Below are 23112 nucleotides of genomic sequence, written 5' to 3' on the forward strand. Positions count from 1 at the left end.
CTTTCATGAGACCAGGTTGCTCCAAGCCCGTCCAGCCTGGCCTTGGACACTTCCAGGGATGGGGCAGCCACAGCTTCTCTGAAAACAGATGAAAGGTGTGGGTGCAGGGGGTAGGAGCAGTTCTGATCCTCTCCCCATCCCCTCCTTGACTCACCCTAGCCCAATCCCAATCACACCCCTTCCAAAGCAGGGGACAATGGCCACACGAGTCACCAGTGACATCTGTTCCCTCGTCCATGCTCACTTGTGACCGCCTCCTGCTCCCCCGGGCACTGGGACAGTGTGGAAGCCACGTTGACATTGTTCTCTCAAAGGACAGAGCTCCTCGAAAGCCGCCCAGCGCCGGCCCGGGGTGTTCCCGGCTCCTGGAGCCCGTCCAGGGCATCGAGTTTCAGAGCGGGCTCCCGGCAGCTGCAGGGGAAAGGAGCAGCCCCGCTGAGACGGCCAGAGGGAGGAGCCGTCGCTGCCATTGCCGAGATTCAATTCTCTTCCTCCTCCATCAGATTAACACCGGTGTTACTCCATTAACTGCCAGCGAGCTGCTCTTGATCTGAAAATCAGACCTGGCTGAGTGTCACAGGATCCCAGATTGGTTTGGGTTGGAAGAGACCTCAAATATCCTCTGGTTCTGCCCCCTTCCATGGGCAGGGACACCTCCCACTGTCCCAGATTGATCCGAGCCCCATCCAGCCTGGCCTTGGACACTTCCAGGGATCCAGGGGCAGCCACAGCTTCTCTGTGCCCCCTGTGCCAGGGCCTCCCCACCCTCATGGGGAAGCATTTCTTCCCAATATCCAAACTAAATCTATCCTCCTTCATCTTAAAGCCCTTTCCCTTTGTCCTGTCCCTCCATCCTTTGTTCAAAGGCCCTCTCCAGCTCTCCTAGAGCCTCTTCAGGCACTGGAAGGGGACTCTAAGCTCTCCCCAGAGCTTTTCTTCCCCGGGTGAACACCCCCAGCTCTCCCAGCCTGGCTCCAGAGCAGAGGGATTTTCTTTTTTTTTTTGTGTACAGTCACTTCAGTCAAAGGAACAAAGGTAAATGTGGGATTAACCTGCACAACCCTTACTTTTATGTGCTTGGAGGGGTTGTTTTATTTCATTTTCCCCCATTTCTCCTTTTTTTTTTACATCCCAAGGACCTCACTGTGTTTGCCATTCCTTGCAGCAGTGCCTTTTCCCTCTGTGCTGCTCCAGCACGTTGCTGATGGTGGAGGCCAGGATGAAGTCTGGAGGTGCCTCCTCTGATTCCCTGTCCCTCCCAGGACAGTGACCAGTGTTTTCAAAGTGGTTTTCAGTGGGTTTATTGTTCTGAGCAAACAAAAGCAAATGCTTGCCCAGTTCTGTTGAAGATCCTGTGAGGACACTGTGTGAGGACACTGTGCTGCTCTGGGAGCCTGCACCAAAAGCTGGATCATGGAATTACAGGAACATTTAGGGTGGAAAAGCCCTCCAAGCCCATTGAGTCCAACTGTTCCCCCAGCACTGGCAAGGCCACCACTGGCCATGTCCCCAGGTGCCACATCCACAGTGAAATCCCCACAGGAAGGTGACTCCAGCCTGTGCCAGGGCTGCACAACCCTTTTTTTCCCTAATATCCAACCTAAACCTTGTCTGGTGCACCCTGAGGCTGTGCCCTCTCATCCTGACCAGCTCACCATGGCAGGGTGTTGCCAACACCACTCAAATCTCTTCCCATGACGTCACCTCAGAACCATCCCTACCTTCCCAGCCATGAATCTCTTCACCTTGGCATCTTCAAGGTCCCCAGTTGTTTTGATGAACAATGATAACCAGATCCACAGCAATCTGTGGATGTTTCCTAACCAGCATCAGACCCAGTAACACCTGGAACACAGGGAACAGCCAAGGACCCTGGGGAAGGCACTTTCTCCACAAATTCCAAATAAACCTGAAAGTTTGAAACCTCTCCTTTTCAAACAAAATAAGCCAAGCTTGGGAGCTGCCATGGAGCTGCCTTTGGATTCAGTGTCTAGACACCAGGAGAGCCTGGAGGAGGTTTTGGCATAAACCAGACAATCCATTCAGTTGTGCAACTCTCTCAATACCCCATGGCTCTGAAAAGTTATGAATTTGAGCAAAATGTTCTTGGGCAATTTTCTGTACTTATTTGAAAGAGCAATTTGATTAGAACAATAGTTATAGAATTAAGAACAACTCCCACCCTGGCACTGAAAGAAGAAATAACCAAAACCAAACACTCAGTTGTATGCTCTGAGTAACAACCTCTGGACTCAGATGGAGAGACAGGACTTGGGATCAGAGTGATCTCATTCCACAGGGTGTTTGTACCTTGGCAGATGGATGGATCCTGTACTAAGGAAATATCAACTGGACTCAGTGCCTGCTTAAATCACAGTGCTTGAGACATGCTGACTGGAGGCTGGAGCCAAAGAGAGATGGTCCCACAGCACCAGGGCTGGGAAGGGGCTCCACCTTCCTGCAGGACTGGATTCCTGTTCAAAGCCCTTTTATATAAACCACTGGGGTAGGAAATAACACAAATCCAAAATATTTCCAATGTGCATTCTCTCCCTGGAGAGGCCCATTGGGATTTCTCACTGCCTGCTGGCTAAACTTATGGAATCCTGGAATGATTTGGGTGGGAACTTCAAGATCATCTAATCCACCTCTTGCCATGGGCAGGGGCACCTTCCCCTATCCCAGGGTGCTCCAAGCCCCATCCAGCCTGGCCTTGGGCACTTCCAGGGATCCTGGGGCAGCCACAGCTTCTCTGGGCTCTCTGTGCCAGGGCCTGCCCACCCCACAGGGAAGAATTCCTTCCCAATATCCCATCTAAGCCCGGCTTCTGTTTGAAACCATTTCCCCTTGTCCTGTCACTGTGTGCATGTATGAAAGGTCCCTCTCCCTCCTTAGGCACTGGAAGGGGTTCCAAGGTCTCCAGAGCCAGTTCTTTTCCAGGCTGAACACCCCCAGCTCTCCCAGCCTGTCTTTGTGCAGTGCAAATTCGGTGAATCATTTTTAGATGTCAGTCAGGATGACATTTGAACTATTGCTGGACCATGTTCCAGCTGGGATGTTCAGTGTCCCTGGTTTTACCCACATCTCAGCACCAGGCACAGGGAATGCAGTTACTGCTCCATCAGTTCTCACTGGAGACCAAAGCATGGCCCAAAATCTCTGCTGGATTGAGGGAATGCAGTGCCAAAGGCCCACCAGAACTCCCTCACCTTCACTGCTGAGGAAACTGCAGCCCAGTTAACCCCAGGTGTTTGTACAGAACAGGGGCAGCAGCAGGAATAACAATCCCCAGTGCCTCAGGCCTGGAACGTGAAATCCACATTTACACATCCTCCGGTGGCCCTGGGGGACTCATCCTGAACCCCACTGCATCCAGGATGCTCTCACTGAGAGGGCTCTTTGGGGTTTGGACACAAAATATTCAAGTTCTTGGAATTTCCCATTGCTGGGCTGAGGAGCAATTTAATGGGAGAGAGGTTTCTGCATTGCAGACATTTTTCTTCTTATTAAATTTATCCTGTAGATGTATCCTGGATGTGAAGGGACTTTCTATAAAAGCAGCTTTTAGCAGGAGTTGATAAAGTTGCACAAAAAAGCTGTAACAGAACTGGGACTTAACCCCAGGTCCCTGCTCTGGTCCAGTTCTTTCCCAGAATGAGGAGTCCTGGATTAATGGGAAATCACAAATGGGGCTTCAGCCCAAAGCTCTCCAGCTCCATGGGCTCTCCCTCTCCCACTGCAGCTCCCCTGGAATTTGGGACCTTTCCAGCAGCACAAGCAACAAACCACAATCAGCTTTTGAGGAGTCTTTTTTATTAAGATAAATCCAGCAAAATTCCTAACAGTGGGTACATACAACCAACCTGCCCTTTTTGAAAAGAAATGTTTGTATTTCATTTAAAAACAGGATTACACTTTTATTTATTTATTTTTCTTTTTTTTTTTTCCAAAACTGACAAAATAAAATTACATTTGGGAAACAACAGATTTCCAGCTCTTAGGTTTTTTCATGAAAATAGCTCACCTTCTTTATAAAAGCAACCCACAGAACCACTGGAATGTTTCACACGGTTATTTGTTTTGAGACCTCCCCACTTTAAGAAACCATACAACACATACAAGGGAAAAATTAAAATCTGAAGTCTGTAAGCATGACTTACACAAAAAGGGACACACTGACAGAAGTCAAAAGCTACCACCACTTATTCTTTCCATGTACCATACAAACTATTACAATCACAAAATTTAAAAACAATGACTTTTTTTTTTGTTGTTTTGTTTTGTTTGTTAGGGATTTAATTCCCAAGTAACCGAGATGAAGATGTTCCATAATTAAATTCATGCTAAAAAAACCTGCATTTATAAAATAGTTGATAAAAATATTCCTCTCTGTTAACAATACAGCATGGAGGTACGGATACCAAATGATGGAGATATAGGGCAGGGTTAACATTACTCGGACTTGGCTTCCTTGTCATCAGATGCTTCAGCAGCTGGTGCCTAGAAAAGGGGTTGGGAAGAACAGAAATATTATTGGTAATGCTAATTGGATTCCAATCTAAGCAGCATCAAAAAGAAACCAGTTTGTTAACACAGGCATGGACAAGGCTTAGTGTGGATACACAGGAATGCACAGAAAATATCGATATAACAATGGGCTGGTAATTCTTAAAATAAAAACACAGGAGTATCAATTAGTGAGGTAACTTTGGAGTAAGTACCTGCAGATAGGCAGAGGTTTGCAATCTGTTTTAATTAGGATCAAAGAATATTAGAGGAAGTTCAAGGCCCCATCATGGGGCAGTGGAAGAATTGCACATCAACCACAATCCTTCTCTGTCTGAACTTTGGGGAATCATTTCTCACCTTTCTCTATAAAATGTGCTTTTACTTCCCAAGTCAAACCTGCTAAGCTCCCTCAAAGCCCCTCTGAAGCACATCAGTGCTCTAACCAAGCAGATCTTGTTTTAGATATAAAAGAATAAATCCCTTGGCTGGATGGTGACACTCAACCCATGGAGAGACACCAGTGTCAGTGACAGAGCACAAGGGCAAAGAGAGCCCTGGGCAGACACTGCTTCACCATCAGCAAGGACTCTGCTGGGCCCATCCTCAGCAGCTGGACCCAGCAAAAGGCAGCTGAGGTGAGGAGCTGTGAGAAGGGGCTGCAGATAAGAGGCAAGGCTGAGTCTACTTTGCAAATCTCTTGTTGAATTGTTCTGAGCCAAATAATTGTTTTAAAGAATTGTGTAGAACTCCAGACCAGATTTCTGGCCCAGCACCAAGCCGTGCTGAGCAGCAGAGGAGCCCAGCAGTGCAGAGGGGATGTGCAGAGCCAGCTCAGGGCAGGAGGGTGGTGATGTCCCTGTGCTCAAATCTGGGCATTGCTGACCAGCCTGAGAGGGAGCAGGGCCAGCAGGCAGCACCTGTGAAGGGCTCCAGCACAGGGCAGGAAGGAGCTGCAAGGAGCAGGCCGTTCCTGCAGGCTCTCCTGGAGCTGCCCTGTGCTCAGTGTGGCAGTGACCCCCCAGCCCTGGAGCCCAGCAGGGCTCCTGCAGCTGTGCTTCCTGCACATCTGGCTCTGTTCCCAGCTTTAGTGGAGCTCAAGTACCTCATTAGTTTTGGTATCTCCGTTTTCAGAGTGGTTTTCTTCTTTAGCATCCTCTTGTTTAGTTTCCTCTTTGCCTTTGGCTCCTTTCTTCCCTTTTGTTGCTGCCTTTTTGTCCTCCTTTTTATCATTTGCTGCTTTTTCTTTCTGTTAAGAAAACAGACAGTGATATATTAAATCCTGGTTTCCACCTTGTACATCAGCATGTTCTCAACTCCAAAACTCTCAGCACAACCTCCTTCCACCCCCAAACTTCCTACTGACCAAGGTGAGATTGAAGTTTCACAGGAGAAATGTTTTCCTTCTGTCTGTCCTGAATGTGCTACAGGGAAGTGCAGAATATAAAAGCAGCCATGGCTGGGGTTAAAAGAATTCTCATTTTAAATAGGCATTCAATTAAATTAGCTAAAAAATGTTGGCCTGGCCTGTACTTCTGCCCTGCTGCTGAAAGGCAGCCACAGAAGAAAACCAACATGTGCAAACACCAGAATACTTCAGATGTGCTGTTAATGCCTATTTAGAAAACTGTAACAAAGCTGTAGGCAAAGGACTTTTCCCCTTCCCTGCCAGAAATATTCCTTGTGATAATAAACTATTTCCATGCCAGAAAAACTGGGGACTCAACAGCATCACTCTGCTAACCACAAGAGAGCTGCATTTATTATTTAAGTGCAGTTTCTTATATGTGGATCAGGCTAAATCAAAACAAAACCCAAAACCTGATGCTTCTGTAGTAATAATTTTCCATAGGCAAGGTCAGATCCTGACCCAAATACCTGACCCTCATTAGTTTCACTTCCAAGGATGTGCCTCTTGCTGCCAGTAAGTGACAGCACTGGCTCAGCCCCTTGCTTGATTAACCTACTTCCCACAGAGGAACCAGAAACCCTGCAAGATCTGCTCACAGCTCAATAGGATAAATGAAAATTACTGCATACACATTTATCTGCTCAGGAGATTTGTCTCAGTGACTGCAAGTTACTAAAAGGTTACAATAAGTTTATTTTTTTATTTCAATCCCTCAGTTATTAATGCATGCAGTTAATTCACCTTAAAAAGGAGCTGTTAAGGGCAAACTCAAGAGTGTTAAGGGGTGAAGTCACCTAATTCTTCAATTATTATAAATTCACCAAAATTAACAGCAAATCCTCCAATAATGCAGAAAATTTAAGGTGGGGTCAGTGCATTCAGAGAGTGAGGGTCTCTTTCCTCTCCAACCTCTCACTCCTCAGTCTGAGGGATTTCATCCCACCCTAAAAACTCCTGTGTGATGTCAGGAGTCCCTGTCTGGGGAGTACCCAATATCCTGGTGCTGCCTGGCAGTGAGAATTACAACTGCACTATGGCACTGCTTACCTGTTCCCTTATCCCACCAAAAAAACCCACAAAAAAGTGTTAACAGAGCTAAAACCAATTCTCTGTGCTGGAAAAGTGAAGGAGAACCCAGGGAAAACTTCCCTGACTGGAAAGGGTCCCAGAGGACACAACAGGTCCTCAACTACAGCACTGTGCTCATTTTCCTCAATAATTTGCTCTAGAGATGGCAACAGCAGTTCAAAATTCAGGTTCTGCATTTTAGCAGTGACAAAACTCCTTTGCCAGCTCCATGTTTTTCAATATGGCAAAGTTTACTGGGTGAAATATATTCTGAGACTGGAAACCATTCCAAGATCCTGAAAGCTGACAAGGAACGCTCTTGGGGCAGACACAAATTAAAAATGCCTCCACAATTCTTACTCCAGCACCCTTTGCACAGGTGTTGATGGAATTTGGGGAGCTCTGGAGAGCCAAAACCACAGCTCAGGTGTCCTGGCTTCAAACAGCACCTCAGGAGCAGGAGGACCAACACTTCCCAAGTCCATCTGGGGGCAATTCCCAAGGCACAGCACCCAGGGGATCCCTGCCTGATCCCAAAGGGAGACCACAGCACCCAGCTGTGCTCTGGGGCCCAACAAAGCTCTGTCAGTCCCCTACAGACCTCAACTCCTGCACCCCATTCCTGCAACTCTTCACATTCAGTTAAGGCAGCTCTAGTGTTTAAACCCTGCAATGTTTCCATGAAAATAAATAAGGAAATTTGGGAAAAAAAACAGATACAACAACGTGGATCATCAGTGCTGCCCTGCCCTGGGTGCCAGCAGCAGCTGGCCCTGCTCTGCCTGGGGCACCAGCCACCAGAGGGAAGTGCAGCCCAGAGTGTCCAGTGCTGCATCCAGCCAGGAATGTGGTCTGGGATTCAGCTGCAGGCAAGATGGAAGGGGAAAAGCTCGCTCTGCACAGCACTGAGATTACAGAGTGAGCCCACAGTGACACACAGGGCTCTCTCTGTTCCCCACAGCATCCCTGCTGCTCCACACACAGGATGTGGAGGGAAACACTTCCCTCACCTGGAGGCCTGCTGGGCCATAGGCAATGGCAAATTCCTTTCAAAGGAAAAGGGAAAAGCTCCTGGTTCATAGATCATCATCCCCCTGTGCAACCACAGTGTGTCCCCCTTGTGCTTTGCCCCCATCATCCCAAACCACAACGAAAATGTGAGATGGGAACAGGTTAAAAACAATCACTGAAGTTCTGGTGCTAGAGTGTTCATGTTGTTTGTTTCTCTTTTTTTTAGATTTTATTTTTAGCTACAAAATCCTAAATGTTTACAGAAAATTGTAACAAAAAGGCACTGCAAACTGATGGCTGGGAAGGCTGGTAAGAAGGGGATGGAAAGAAATCCCTCATGGACTGCAGAACTGCCCCTTTGAAATTTCAAACTGTTGCTCCAAACTAAAAAAGAGCTTTAAACAGTTTATTTTTAAATCAGACATGCCAATGTTTTTGACATTTCCAAAAATATCCAGCTGAAGGGGTCTCTAGAACTCTGAGTGATTAAAATGTGATAAACTGATAACTAACTGCAGAGAGGGCCTCAGAATGGAAATGTAGTAAGAAACTGTAATTAAAAGCACAATTTTCAATGCCTCCTCTAATTGAGTCTCTGATCTCTACTCCAAGCATCATTTTCCCAACAATGCATTATATGAAACTTCAGAATGGCCTTGTGAAGCAGCAGCAAAGCCTCACCACAAGGGATTTCAAATCTGCTCAGTTTACCACATTCCTTCAGGAGAAATTGGATAAAATTATGTTTTTCTCATTCTTTTAGCTCACATAATTCCATCTTAAAACTTCCAAGATAATCATGAATAAGCAAAGTGGTTGATTGTGGGGAGTTTATCCCTGTAAATACCTTGAGAAGGAAAATATCACTTGAATTCAGGAGCCTTACCTTAGGTGCTGCCTTTTTGGGCTTTGGCTCCGGTTTGGGTGGAGCAGGTTTCTGCAAAAAACACAAGAAACATCTCAGGTGAATACCAGAAATAAATACTTATTTTTATGAGCATTATCTTGGTAGCTTTTGAAAATTATTTGTTGGCCCTGCAAAAAATCAATGGGCAAATTACCATGCTAAAGAGAGAGCAGGTGATTTACAGAGCCACGAGCATTTGTATGGAGAAGTCCTACAGGGAACAAATCCATCCTGAAATCAATATTCCTTAACTCTGGATACTTGTGCCCAGGTGGAATGTGCACTAACACAGTCCTTGGATCTCATGTGAGAAGCCTGGGATGTGGGGATGTTCAGGGAACAGAAACATGGAATGGGAATTTTAAATATTGCAATACTCTAAGTGTGCCTTTTCCAATTCTGGGGGAAAAACCCCAAATAGTTTATTTTTAACTGTCCCCATCCCAAGTGATAAAATATTAAAGGATAAATGGAAATACTCACAGCAGATAGTCTGGCTGACCTTCTCTTTGGCTGCATAAGGAAAGATATGTCAGTAAAATTCAGACAGCACATGAAGCACAGCTTTCTCCTAACTGCCACCCAAAATAACATGGCATCCTGAAAAATCCATGGCCCCATGGAAATCCTAGGATTTATGAAATTATGGAGGTTATGGTGAAGACCTTGATAACTCCCCATCCCAGCAAGTGTCCAAGGCCAGGCTGGACAGGGCTTGGAGCACCCTGGCATGGTGGAAGGTGTCCCTGCCCACTGCAGGGGGCAGAACTAGAGGATATTTGAGGTCTGTTCCAACCCAAACCATGCTGTGATTCCATGATCCCTGCACACACAGCTCAGGGTATTCTATGATTTCCCACAAGTGCACCTTTGCTCAGTGGGTCTCTGCTGCCGCCACTTTACTCTGCTGACATGGTAAGGGATGAATGTTCTGTACTTGCAGCAGTTGTGAGGCAAAAAGGGACATGGTCCCACTGGAACCTGCCCCTGACCTCAGCCCAGGGCAGCTGCTGCACACCCAGTGCCACCTCGGGGGGGTCACCTGCCACCTCAGAGGGCAGTGATGGCCCCGAGCACCCCAAAACCAGGCATGGGCCACCCCCAGGGGCTGAACCCCTCATGAGCTGCGTGGGCTTCCTCATTTCTGCAGAACCCCACGGGAATTCTTGGAGTGGGGACCACACACAACTCCTACCTCCTCCTTTGCCTCGCCTTCAGCTGGAGCCTGTAAAGAAAGCGAGACACTGAGGTGAGAAGGCAGCACCGTCCCCTGTGACTCCCCTGAGCCCTGAGGGGAGCCGGGGGGGCCCACAGGGCCCCCCAACACCACCCGCAGCAATGGCGGCCTCCCCCCATCCCTACCGCCTCACGGACTACAACTCCCACAATGCCCCGCGGCCGCCGCCGCTACGTCATCACGTCGAGTTCGAAAAGTTCCCGCCAATTTCCCCTCACACAACAAGGTCGCCGCGGGCCTCGCAAGGACAATGAGGGACAGCCGGGAACGCGGCGATCGCGCCCGCCCGAAGCGTTTCCACTGAGTCCGGGCCCCAGGCGGACCAGTCCGGGGCCGTGAGGCGCCCTGACCGGGTCGAAACCCCTCGGGCGGGCTCCTCGGTGATTGAGGGGCCACCGCGTCTCCGCCCCGCCCCCCCAGCCCGCGCCATGAGGGGAGAGGGGGGCGCCCCATAGTCCCGCGGCCCCAAAGTTCCCGACTACGGCGATAAATCCCTTTTCCCCGCTTTCCTTGAAGGCCAGTTTCAAATTCTGCGCCGCCTAATGGCCCCAAATTACCATTGCACAACCATCTGGTATGACAAGAAGTGGGAGGCAAAAAAAAAAAAAAGGAGAACAAAGGCAAACGCAGGAGAAAGAGGCGACGTTTAAAGGCGAATCCAGCCGGGAATGGCGCGATGGGGATTAAAACGCTGGCGGAGGTGGGTGGGGGGGCCTGAGGGGGTCGTGGCGCAGGTTTTGGGGGGGTTTTGCTGCCCCGCGTTCTCCACAGGGGCAGCACAGCACTATGGCTGTTTGTAATCCAGCATGGAGACACTGCTGCTCCAGCCTTCTCCTCCTTCCCAAACAAAACAGCCCAAAAGTGAACTCGCCGCGCTGCCCTGCCCGCCCCGAGCCCTCTCCCTCCGCTCCCCGCTCCGCTCTAGGACATACACCAAAAATTAAAAATGCAAAAAAAGAGAAACCAACCAAAAAACCCAAAAAACTCCACACACACGCGCGCGCGCGCTAAATTTTTTTTTTTTTACGGCTAAATTTCCGCGATTGCCGCTTTAATCTCTCCCCCTTCGCTCCCCATCTGCCTTCCCTCGTTTTTGAATTATTTTTTTTTCGTACTTACCTTTCTTTTGGGCATAGTTGCACCTTAATAGTTGATTGCAAAACCTAATAGAGATAAGATATCGAAAAATAAATGGAAGCGGCGAAAAACTGTTCCGACCGTCCTGCAAAAAAAAAAAAAAAAAAAGAAAAAAATAGACAGGAAAAAAACCCCAAAAATAAAAAGGAAGATGTTTAAGGGACCAAGAGTTAATTGCGGCAGAAACTGAACAAAAAAAAAAAAATCCCCCCCTCTTTATTGCAAACAGTAAAATACACCAACACGCAACCAAACTGCATGAATGGGGAGCGCGAGATGGGCCCGGCCGCTGACTGACGGCCGCAACGGCCAATGGGAGCGCGGGGAGCGGCGCGGGGGCGGGGCGTGGGCGGGGCCGTCGTAGCGCGAGCGCCGCGCGCTTTCCGCGTGTGCGCGGCCCGGAGCGCGGCCCCGGCGCCGCCGCCTCCGCCCGCCCGCCGCGGGGCCTCGCGCCGCCCGCCGCCCCCGGGCCCCTGTCCCCCGCCGGCCGCCCCACAAACTTCCCCCAAAGTTCCCGCAGGCCGCAGGACCACAACATGGCCGCCTCGGCCCCGCGGCCTGCCAGAGCCGCCTCCCGGCCCTGCGGTACCTGTTGGAAAGGGCTGTGGCCCGCCCGTGGCCTCGACCGGCGGAGGGAGGGGGCTGCGGCCTTTGTCCGGCCCGGCCCCGAGCGGGGTGAGCGGGCGGTTTAAGCGCCCCGGTATTGTCCGAGCACTTCGGGCTCTGGCTTGGCCTCTTGGGGTCTTGCACCTCGGTGACGCTGGTGAGGTTGGCCCCGGAGCGGGGCCTGCGAGCCTGAGGTTGCTCACAAGGTGAAGTCTCAGATTTCGGCGTGGATTAAGGAAAATCAGCTCTCGTTTCCATCATAGCTGCAATGTCTGGCAGTGCCTCCGCCACCTATTTTGTGTATTTCCATAGGGAAAGCACAAGGTGTATTAATTAATACCACCCTCAGGACTTGGCGCTTTGCACTAAGACTTGAAGCGGCAGCTGCTGCCCTGAGGTGCCATGGTTCCTGCCCAAGGCCCGGACAACTCTTTCTAAAACCTACATTAAACTCGATTCTGCCATCTTCCTAGAAAGCCACTTCCAGCACCCAACTGGCTTAACCCCCCAAAGTTTTCCCCAGCATCTAAACTGTACGTTGGTTGTGAATTTCAGCTTCTTTGTGCCATGCCCAGCAGATCCAAAGAACGATTACTAAGCATCCAATTCCAATAACATTTTACAGACTGTGTCCTTTCACATAATATTATCATTTTCTCCCTAAAACTTTACTTTTATAGACTAAACAAATTCTTCTGGGCCTCATGATCTCATAGGCCGTATTTTCTAAACCTTTTGTCATTCTTAGGCTCCTCTGGACTCCACATTCCTGCCCAGGTCTGTATCCACTAATCAGGTTAATTAGGTAACAGATCTGAGCGTGGCATTTGCAGAGTCAGCAACAGCATCACCATGTTGGTTCAGACTCCTCCTGATCCCCTGTAATCCCCAGATCCCTTTCAGTGCTGCTCCCTGAACAGCTGTTCCCCCGTTCTTGACAAATTCATGGTGACTTTTTGATTTGTCACTTTTTACGTCACCTCCCTCTCCAAGGGCCGGGATGTCAATAGTTTATTATCTTCCTGCACTTTGCAGTTAAGCTCAGCAATTTTCTGTCCACGGAGCCACCCCTCTCCCCCTTCTTCCAGTCAATGTTGATCCATCAATGCCATGATTATTTTGTTAAAACACACCAATTATTTAAGGATGGCTCTGACTGGCCTCCTGTATCATGGGAAATGCATTTTCCAGCCTCAGTGTAAACATGTAACCACATGCAATCACACCTCCTTCGAGTTCTCCTGCATTAATCAAGATTTTAAATAATGTTTCAGTAGTTTTGTCCATTTTCTGAATTAAACAGGCCAAAAACACATTTAGAGCTCTTGGTCTCTGAGCTCTCCATTACCATCAAGGTTTGTGCTTGACTTCCCTCAGGAGGTTTCTCCTCTCTCCCTGCAGTTTCTCTTTCATCCTTTCTATATTCTGGGAAAAGTTTTTGTGGAAGAGAAATGGGAATTTATTGAAGGGTCTGTGAACACCTTCTGAACAACTTGCACAACGAACAGTTTGGATCAAAATGTGCAAGTGAAGCACAGATTTAAAATTCACAACTGATTTTTGCATTATATTTTCTCTGCCTTCTTTTTCACCTTTACATTTTCTCAAACACTTTTATTTAGAAAAAGAAAATTCATTAAACCACAAACTGACCTAAATAATGACTAGTGAGAAGATTATTTCCTTCTAAAGAGACAAGATAAGCTGCTGTGAGATGCTGCTATGCTGCAAGTATAAATGGCTGTAACTATGCAGGAAATTACAGAACTGGTTGCAGCCAAGAGCATAAGTTTATTCTGGAGCATTAGTTTGTAACTAATGTGACTTTTTTATTTTTTAACCCAAACTGGCATTTTTTATTCAGTACAAAATCCTCTAAAACTGAATTTATGAGCTATCTCGAATCAAAGCAACGAATCAGAAATTAATCTCCTTTTTGTGTGCCACCGTTTCAATGAGCAAAATTCCATGCTGAAATGTGAATTCTCCTTCTATAAGGCGTCACTGACTCCAGAGGCAAAACCATCCAGACAGAAAATGGGCCTACATCAAACCAGAAGTGAGCAGCACAGGATGGTCAGTCTGAGCAGCCCGCACTGAACTCAGAGAGTGATGCTCAAATAATGAGGAATGGTTTGAAAATTGGGAATGTCCTGCAGAGGAGGGGGGCCTGCTCCTGCTATCAGAGATCAGAGCTGAAGTAAATCAGGAATTCCTGAATAAAGGCAGAACACACCTAAGTAACTCTTGTTGATTGACTTCTCACCTTCCTGGAACAGGCAATCAGATACATGTTCCTTTATCATTCCTTTGTGCTAAAATAATGGGGTTGGAATGTTGGAGATTCCTTTCCACACATTTTGCTCTCAGCCTGGTTCATTTTCCTGTACAACAGCCCCACTATTTAAAAGTCACAATTTCTGAGGAAGGGGAATTAGGATTCTGTGTGTGTTGTATCATGGCGCATATGACCGGTAATAGTAATACTTATTTTTGTGGCAAAATACTACAAAACACATTTTTGTGTTCTGTACCTGGTGTTTGAAGTGTCCTTCTGCCTTATTTTATGTAACTTTTGGGATGAGTGGATTATTGATCTACAGAAGAGGTTTGTGCTTGGTTAATTTTATAGTTTGTCCTGGGTGATTCTGTGGTTTGTCCTGGGTAAAAATTGATTTATGTGTCAAATTCAGTATTGATTGCAATAAAACATTTAGAGCTTATTAATTTGGGAAGATGAGGATGAGGAATTTAGGATTCTCATTGAGTCTGTTTATCTGTGCTTCAGTAAAACCTTTGGCTTAGCTACAGCTTCTTACCTGGTCCCTGAGGGTGAAGGGGGTGACTGCATGTTCCAGAATTGTATTAAACACAAAACACAAATAACAGGACACAGGAATGACTGCCAGGGAGCTTCAGGCATCTGTCCCAAAGCAGAGCTCACACTGGAGTTGTCTGGACTCCCTTGATAGCCAACAGAAAAATGCTGGCACCTCTGGGAGCTGGTGCACTTCATTCTAGGACAGATGTTCAGTCAGGTGTTCTAAGCCAGAAAATGTAATTCCTCATCTAACACAAAGGAGATTATTCACAGATTTGGTGCTTAAAATAAATGGAAATGTCTGTTTACACTTACAACCCACTGGCACAGGTTGCCCAGAGATGCTGTGGACTCCCCATCCCTGGGAGTGTCCAAGGCCAGCCTGGACAGGGCTTGGAGCTCCCTGGGACAGTGGGAGGTGTCCCTGCCCATGGCAGGGGATGGAACTGGATGGGCTTGAAGGTCTCTTTCAACCCAAACCATCCTGAGATTCTGTGAGACACCAGGTTTTCAGTACAAATAACAGGGATAGCCATTCTGTTAATGCTGTTTTAGGACACTTTGCTCAGCTGGGCCTACCTGGGTGGCTGCCTGGAAGGCAGAACACACAACCCCAAAATCTGCCAACAGCCTGGCCCGGCCCTGGCTCCCTGTGGCCCAGCACTGGGCTGCACAGAACACATTTTGTGCTCTGAACACTAAATCCTGCCTTTCTTAAGCCCATCCTGTGAGAAACCTGCAGTTCCCACTGGCTGTGAGCTTGGAGCCAGCTGGAAGGGAGGAAATGGGGCTGCAAATCAGTGTCTGCTGCCTGCCAGAAGGTGTTGGGGCTTTTTACACGCTTGGAGATGGCCCCTTGCATTCACAGACTTGGACTTTGCAGAGGCCTCGGGGTCTCCTAGGGCTGAGTCAGCTCTGCTCAAAGGGTCTGCTCACAGACTTGATCGCCCTCAAATTCTCTGGGAATCTTCAAATGGCTTCTGGGAAGACTTCTAGTAAAATAAATTCAAAATCAGTGCTAAGGGTAGGATGGTTTGTGAAACTTTCTTGGTCACAACCCTGTCAGTTCTGGGTCTCCCTGGGAATGGATTGTAAAAGCTGGGAGCACCAGCCATGTCCTGGGGCTGTGTGTGGGAGCAGTTTTAGCCACTCCAGGGGTGCAGGCAGGACCATCTGGCAATGGTTAGCTTGTTGTTATTCGCTGTGTCCATTGATTCTACCCCAGCCTGAGACAGATCCTCAGGCGAGCTCGTGAGTTCCTGTCTGGGAACTCCTCACCCTCCTCCTCCTCCTCCTCCACAAACACATGCAAAAAAATTCACTGGGGTTTTCTGCCCCAGTTTTGTCTTTCTTGCATGTTCCTGTTAGCCCTCCATGGCAGACCGGTATTAGAAATCATGTTTCAGGCCTCCCACTCCTGCCAAGGCTGAAAAATGACTTTATTGTGGGTTTGAAGTTTTTGTAAGTTGTTTGTCAAACTCTGTTTTTTACACAATTATCTATATGTTCCACTTCATAGAATCACAGAATCCCAGGAAGGGACCTTAAAGCTCATCTCATTCCACCCCCTGCCACGGCAGGGACACCTTCTGCTATCCCAGGTTGCTCCAAGCCCTGTCCAGCCTGGCTCAGACACTTTCAGGGATCCTGGGGCAGCCACAGCTTCTCTGGGCACCTGTGCCAGGGCATCACCACCCTCACAGGGCACAGTTTCTCCCTAGTACCCAGTCTAGATCACGCTCTGTCAGTGGGAAGCTGTCACTCCCTGGGTGTTTCTGTAGTCTTGCAGCTCTAGTATTCCCTTCCATGTACATCCTTGGGTACTCCAGGGTAACTCAGTGCCTTCAGGAGCAGGCACAGCTCTCGCCAGAGCCCAGGCTGGCTGCTGGCTCAGGGCTGGGAGGGTGGATGGCCAGTCTGGAGCACATGGAAAAGCAGGGATTAAAGCAAGGCTAAGCAAGGAGTTGTGTGTGGCCAGCCCCAGTGGATGGGAGATTGTCTTCAAAACAGGGAAGTGGTGGAGTCACCATCTCTGAAAGGGCTTAGGATTGTGTACATGTGACACTCGGGGAAATGGGTTAGTGGTGGCCTTGGCAGTGCTGCTGAACGGTAGGGTACACAGTCTCGGAGGGTTTTTCCAGCCTAAATGGCTCTTTGAAAGCACTGCTGACCCCACCCGCCAAGGCAACAATGCGGACGTCTCCAGGCCTCCAGCGTGTCACAGAGCCCCAGGCAACTCCCTCCTCCTCTTCTTCCTCCTCCTCCTTTTCTTCCTCCTCCTCTTTTTCTTCCTCCTCCTCCTTTTCTTCCTCCGCCTCCTCCTCCTCTCGGGCCGAGGGGAGCGGGCCGGGCCCTGGCCGCGGTCCCGCCGAGCGCCAGCAGGGGGCGCGCCCCGGCAGCCAGCGCGGAGCTGGGCCTGGGGGGCTGAGCCGGGCCTGGGGGGGCTGAGCCGGGCCTGGGGGGCTGAGCCGGGCCTGGGGGGGCTGAGCCGGGCCTGGGGGGCTGAGCCGGGACTGGGGGGCTGAGCCGGGCCTGGGGGGGCTGAGCCGGGCCTGGGGGGCTGAGCCGGGACTGGGGGGCTGAGCCGGGCCTGGGGGGGCTGAGCTGGGCCTGGGGGGGCTGAGCTGGGCCTGGGGGGGCTGAGCCGGGCCTGGGGGGCTGATCCTGGTCTGGGGAGGCTGAGCTGGGCCTGAGGGGCTGAGCCTAGTCTGAAGGGGCTGAGCCTGGGGGGACTGAGTCGGGCCTGGGGGGGACTGAGCCGGGCCTGGGGGTCTGAGCTGGGCCTGGGGGGCTGAGCCTGGGGGGGACTGAGCCGGGACTGGGGGGCTGAGCTGGGCCTGGGGGGACTGAGCCGGGCCTGGGGGGCTGAGCTGGGCCTGGAGGGGCTGAGTCGGGACTGGGGATGCTGAGCCGAGTCTGTGAGTGCTGAGCGGGACGGGCGGTTTTATGCAGCAGCACTGTAATGTCACTCCCTGCTGCCACTGCTCCGGTGAGACAGCACTGAGAGTCCCCTCTCTGTGCCTCCTCTGCCGTGTGACTGCCACAATTACACGTAAATCAAGGAAACCCGGCCTTGCTGAGTTTCCAGATGAGGAAGATCTCTTGGACTTCCCCACCTGCTCCCACGAAGTCTTTGGAGCAGGGAGCAGTTTCCACCTCCCGTGGTATGGGATGCAGCAGGGCACGGCTCTGAGTCAGGTTTGCCCTTTGGCTCCAGTCACTGCCAGGCTGGGCCGGGAATGAAGCAGGGATTTCTGATTTCCTGTTCAGAGCACTGAGCTGACATCCCTGGCCCATCACACCTTCTCCATTTCACACAGATCCACATCATCTCCTCTGGCACAAGGTCCAAGAGCAGACCCTGGCACAGCCTCACGTTACTCGCAGGTGGATTCTGGATTCATTTCTCTCAGTGGTTACAAAGCAGCTGTGGAGCATGTGGAGTGTGTTCTTCCTGACCTTTTGGACGAGAGGGGATTTGCAGATGATTACTGATGTATCTTTCATTGTGAGATTCTCCTACAGTTCTTTTTTAAAACAGCTTAATTTGCCAGCACTAGGAAGGCTCCATCCTTGCTTGTGCTCTAAGGAAAAAGCAAGGGGCTCCTTGCCATCACTGGCAGTGTTTTACTGTGAAATCCCAGGATGATTCTGCCATGGCCAATCCCTTGTGCTCCCCTTTGGGGAGCACCTAAAATTAGATCATTTTGCTTTAGGTTTTGGTCTACATTGAGAAGGATATTTCATAGCTTTCCCAGTGTTTAATAGTGAAAACAAAAACAACAGCATGAATTTTACTGGAGTAGCGTGGGAATAGAAAACATCACACTTTCCCATCAATAAAGTAGAAAATTTACTTTTATGAGTCAAGAAAACCAAGTTGTGTCAACAATACCTGATTCGTGTATTGCTCTTAACTTAATAAATCTCATTTCATGAAGATAAAATGCCTCCTAGAGAGCACTTTTGAGAGTAATGATGATAGCAGCGTTTTGAGGAGGCAGGAGGACGAGGTGCAGCTCGCTCCAGGTGAATCTCACCTTGGAGGGGCTGATTCCAATTCTCCAAGGACAGAGAGCTGGCAGCCAGCCAGGGATGTGACAGGGGAGCCCAAAGTTCAAGTGACCCTCCCTCTCCCGTTCTCCACCTGCACTTTTTCCTTCTTTCTGATAAGCTGGGGTTTCTCCCTGCTGTGTTCCTTGCCGTGAATCAGGTTACACGCTGGAGCCAACAGGAATTCCCAGGGTATTTCTCAAACAGCTGGGAAGGGGCTGCACAAACACAACTGAAGAAACATTCCTTGAAGAATTTTAATCTCCTGGACTTAAGTCAGTTTGTTTTAAACAGATTGAAAAGTACACCATCTATTATTTTAAATTTTGAAATTCCTTGAACCAGGGAGTTTTTATGGCGTACCATCATCCTCAATCAATTTTGGTTTATTGCTTTTTCAAACATGCTTACAACTCATGACTGCCTCAAATATTCAGATAAGTATCATAAGTAATATCAAATTGAGGCATATCTTCCTCAAAACAATTTCCTTTACTATTGGCAAATTAATAAAGCAAATATAGATTACTTAATTCAATACTTTTTTATTAAATGTGTTTTTTAAAGATTTTTTTTTGTTAGAAAAACTAATAATTTGAAACAGGAAAGCTTGTTTGGAAAACTCATTTCAGAAATACCTCCTTGTTTTTTGCCAAGAGCAGAACAAACATCTTGCTTTCATCATAGCTTGTAGGTGTAAAATTGCAGCTTCCTGTGCTTATCACTGTACATATTTTCCATTTGTTGTGAACCTGCTATCGGAACAGATAATAAAATATATATGAGGTAATAGTTGGAGTACCAGAGGCAAGTGGGAGACAGGTGCTGGATATAAATTTCCTTCAATAACATGTCACCATGACTATAGCCATTAAAAATGTGGGGGATTTGATGGAGTTTTTTGTGTGTGGGCTATACTTTACAATAACCACAGGAACGTGAAGAACTCCAGTGGACGCCACCTGTCCTTTGGCATGGGCTGGCACATCACCTGGGCACGCTGGAATACATTTTAAAGGGAAAGTCTTAATTCTAAACACCATTTCCCAGAAACAGCCACCCACCCCCGAGTTCTTGTGCCCCAGACCGGGTGAGCGGCCAAGGCACGGGGCTGGCGGTGCCGCCGCTGCCCTGGCACGGGAGCGGGGCATGGCCATGGCAGCTGGAGGGCAGCCGGTAAGGATGGGGCCCAGCACGGGGCCAGCGGTCCCGGAGACCCGGCCGTGAGGGGAGCGGCCATGAGGGGACCCGGCCGTGAGGGAAGCCGCCATGAGGAGACATGGTGCTGAGGGGAGCCAGCACTGAGGGGAACCAGCCGCTACCATGGCGACCCCCCACGCTTGGCTTCCTCCCTCTCTCTGTCTCCCGCCCCGGTGTTCCCCGGTTGCCCCCGCCGCTGTCACCCCCGCCCTGACGCGGCCGCCCCGCCCGAGCCCCCGCGTCCCCTCAGCGCGGCCGCGCCGCCATGGCTCCCCCGCCCCACCTCCCCCGCACGTCTCGCGCAGCTCGTCGAGAACGCTCCTCCTCTCCCCTTTCTTCCTTCTTCTTTTTTTTTTTTCCTTTCCTTTTTTACTATTTAATTATTTAATTAATTTTTAAAAAACCATTTTTCCGCCCTTCCGGGCTCGGGCGGTGGCAGCTGCGGAGCGAGGCGGGGCGAGCGCTCCCGCCGCCTCCCCGCGCCCGCCCTCCCGCCTGAGCCCCAGCCCGCGCCCGAGCCGCCCTCACACACCCACCGCCCGCCCGGCTCCGCATCCCGCCGCTCCCAGCATGGTCATCAAGGTCTACATCGCTTCTTCCTCCGGCTCCACGGCGGTAAGCGGCCCCCGGGGGAAACTTGTGCCGGGCGGGGGACGCGGGGGGCGGCCGGGCAGGGTGGGGAGAGGCTGGGGCAGCCGCGGTCCCCTCGCGGCGCCCGGCGCTGTGCGAGCGGTGCTGCGGCGGCCGCCGACGGAAAGCGGCGTTTCCTCGGTGATCCCGCACCCCTCAGCCTGTGCTGGGAACGCAGAGCCACCACTATTTGGGGTTTTTTTTGTTATTCTTGAAGTTCAATTCTGAATGTGTCGTCCGTCGTTTGGTTTTAATGAGTTTATTCCTTGTTGGTTGTGGCAGGCGTGTGTGGCCGCTGTCCCAGTAGCCTCTGGTTCTTTCCCTGTTGGGAATACTGGATTTCGCTTTTCGTGGCCACAGTGTGTTACAGGCAGAGCTCGGACTGTGTTTTTCAAAGGGAAAATAAAGAGATACACAGAAATAGCGGGATTTGTGCCTAGATTCAGGTGTAGCTCTATGTCCTCAGGATCATCTGGTTTCTCTTTGATCTGTGTGGGAGATGCTCCGAGACTGAAATCCGAGGGATTTGGTTGTACTTGGTATGGATGTGCTGGAGAACTACAAAATGCCAGGGACTCAGAAAATGCCAGCTATTGCAGTTAATGATCAGTGACTTTTACTGCGAGGAGATAAAGAGTCTGAGCTGTGGCTGTTTGATGACCTTTTCCTGTCACTGTTCGTGCTTCAGGTCCCTAAACTTTGGGAGGACAGTGATGTACAGAAGATAATAACAAGCCCTCACTGCATTCTCCTTCTTTGCTTGAGTGCAGCCACTGGTCTGTGGGCTTCAGCAGATCACATAGCAGTTGGTAAGCTTGGGGTGACGGGCTGCAGATGGCACAGGAGCCTGTGCCTCAGGTGTCCCTGCTGTCCCTCCCTTCCCGGGTCATTTTTAGTAAACTTGATGCCAGCGCTGACAGTGCTGGTGCTGGTGGTGAAAAGCAGAGGATTTATTTCATGCTGACCGAGGAGGATCTTGAAATCCTGAGTAGTTCATTCATAAAAGAGATCCAAAGGGATTTCTGCTGGGTTCTACAGAATGATCATCTGTAAGGAAAACAGCAGATTGGAAAAGTAATCCTTTCTTTCTAATGCAGCTGTTAATAGGTTTCAAGTTGACTGCTTCAGTTGCTATAGATTTTTATCAGCGCCCTCTTCATGGCACCTATTGATTTCTGTCTGTCTGGTGATACTGAGCTCCAGGGGTGCAAGCACAGCTCTCAATCTCAATTGTGTTTTTATGGTTTTAACTTAAGTTTTTAATTATTAGGTTAGTGTTTTCTACAGTGCTGCCTGGTCCTTGTGTGGGTTGTACACATTACAAAGCTCCAGTCTGACTAAGTGCTGCCTTTCAGGCTCCTTTGTGCATCCCTGCCTGTGGAATTTTGAATGTAGCGTTGGTGTAATCTGTTTTTTTGGGGAATTCGAGTGTAATGTGCACATGATTGCCAGTTTTATGACGTGTACATTTATATATATATACACACATGCACATACACTCATGCCTGTGTCTAAAGCTGGAGCAGCTCAAGGGATCTTGTGGTAATGAGCAAGACTTGCACATTCTTAGGTTCCTGCGTACACTGAGGGTGTTTCTGTTGGCAGGACCAGCCCAGCACCTCACTGGGTGATGTTTTCTTTCCAGTATAAGAATTTTAATCGATGTTTCAACCTAAAGTAAGACAGAGAGGCACCTCTTTGGAGGGAATGGGAATGGGTTGTTTCTGTGGCTCTTAAAACTCTTGGTGAGACAGGCTTTGCTTAGAGGAGCAGAGAAGCCTTTCTGGGTGTTGATTTGAAATAACCCACTCCAGGAATGGAAAATCCACATCAGAGAAGACTGCTACAGAGGGATGGAACAGAGACAAGGCTGTTTGCAACAAAGTGACTGAACTGGGTAACATCAGCCTGGAAGGGCTCTCACTCCTGCTAAGTCATCCTTGTACTGTAGTGACACTCAGCACTGTGTTATTTTGGGTTTTGAAAGGCTAATTGCTTGAGTAGAAGCAAACCAGAAGTAAGTATCAGATCTCCTCCTTCCTGCCCCATTTCTGTAAGCTGGAGAAGCTTTTGTGAAACTGGAAGTGTCTCCCACTGAATGGAAAAGGGTTGAGGTTGCTTCACACCTCATGCCCTGGGGCTGTGAGTCTTGGAGGGTGCCCAAATTTTGTGGTCTCTTATTGGCAAAGTCCTGCTTTGCTATAAGGTATAATTTGCCACATCACAGTGTATAAAATGTTTCCCCAAGGCACTGTTCTCTACAATGTTTATATTCAGTATGATGTATCTGTGAGGAAAAAACCACTGTGTGAAGCTCATGTCTAAGCAAAGACATTTTATGAGTGTGTTTCAAGGGATTTCTGGAAAGATGATGATTGACATCTTGTCTGGCCTCCTACTTGAATTTCACTCCATATTGTGATAGTTCCAGCACCAGTTTCCTGCAATGTTTGAAAGTCTTGCTTGGGAAGTGGCCCCTTGTATTTAATCTTCCTCACCATGGATGGATGCTGTGCTGAGCTGTG

General features: G+C 49.2%; 2 protein-coding genes across 3 annotated transcripts in view; one reads left to right on the forward strand and one right to left on the reverse strand.

Annotated features, from left to right (window-relative positions):
• Positions 1–3791: 3791 nt before the first annotated feature.
• HMGN5 (high mobility group nucleosome binding domain 5) lies at positions 3792–11598 on the reverse strand. Of its 2 annotated transcripts, none has more exons than XM_074551782.1 (7): positions 11521–11598; positions 11260–11303; positions 10099–10128; positions 9387–9416; positions 8883–8933; positions 5612–5755; positions 3792–4500 (listed from the first exon to the last, which is right to left on the reverse strand). In XM_074551782.1, the coding sequence occupies exons 2-7, from the start codon at positions 11272–11274 to the stop codon at positions 4453–4455; spliced, it is 318 nt and encodes a 105-aa protein (XP_074407883.1). In that variant the 5' UTR covers positions 11275–11303; positions 11521–11598; the 3' UTR covers positions 3792–4452. The 2 variants fall into 2 exon arrangements, with proteins under 2 accessions (XP_074407883.1, XP_074407882.1); XM_074551781.1 differs by having other exon boundaries at positions 11260–11362; positions 11521–11539.
• Positions 11599–20381: 8783 nt separating this feature from the next.
• The window catches only part of SH3BGRL (SH3 domain binding glutamate rich protein like), a 31504-nt gene continuing 28773 nt past the window's right edge, over positions 20382–23112 (forward strand). Inside the window, exon 1 of the mRNA XM_074551282.1 lies at positions 20382–20572. Coding sequence (XP_074407383.1) covers positions 20528–20572 — 45 coding nt within the window. The 5' untranslated portion in view covers positions 20382–20527. The remainder of the gene's footprint in view (positions 20573–23112) is intronic.

The sequence above is a fragment of the Zonotrichia albicollis genome, chromosome 14 (genome assembly GCF_047830755.1).
Source record: "Zonotrichia albicollis isolate bZonAlb1 chromosome 14, bZonAlb1.hap1, whole genome shotgun sequence".
Classification (NCBI taxonomy): Eukaryota; Metazoa; Chordata; class Aves; order Passeriformes; family Passerellidae; genus Zonotrichia; species Zonotrichia albicollis.

What these genes read in the sequence shown, in the direction of transcription:
- HMGN5 (XM_074551782.1), bottom strand. An exon ending in CCAAAAAGGCAGCACCTAAG is followed by an intron (nt 5,756 to 8,882) that starts GTAAGGCTCCTG and finishes TTTTCTTAACAG; the next exon opens with AAAGAAAAAGCAGCAAATGA. An exon ending in GAGATACCAAAACTAATGAG is followed by an intron (nt 4,501 to 5,611) that starts GTACTTGAGCTC and finishes CCCCTTTTCTAG; the next exon opens with GCACCAGCTGCTGAAGCATC.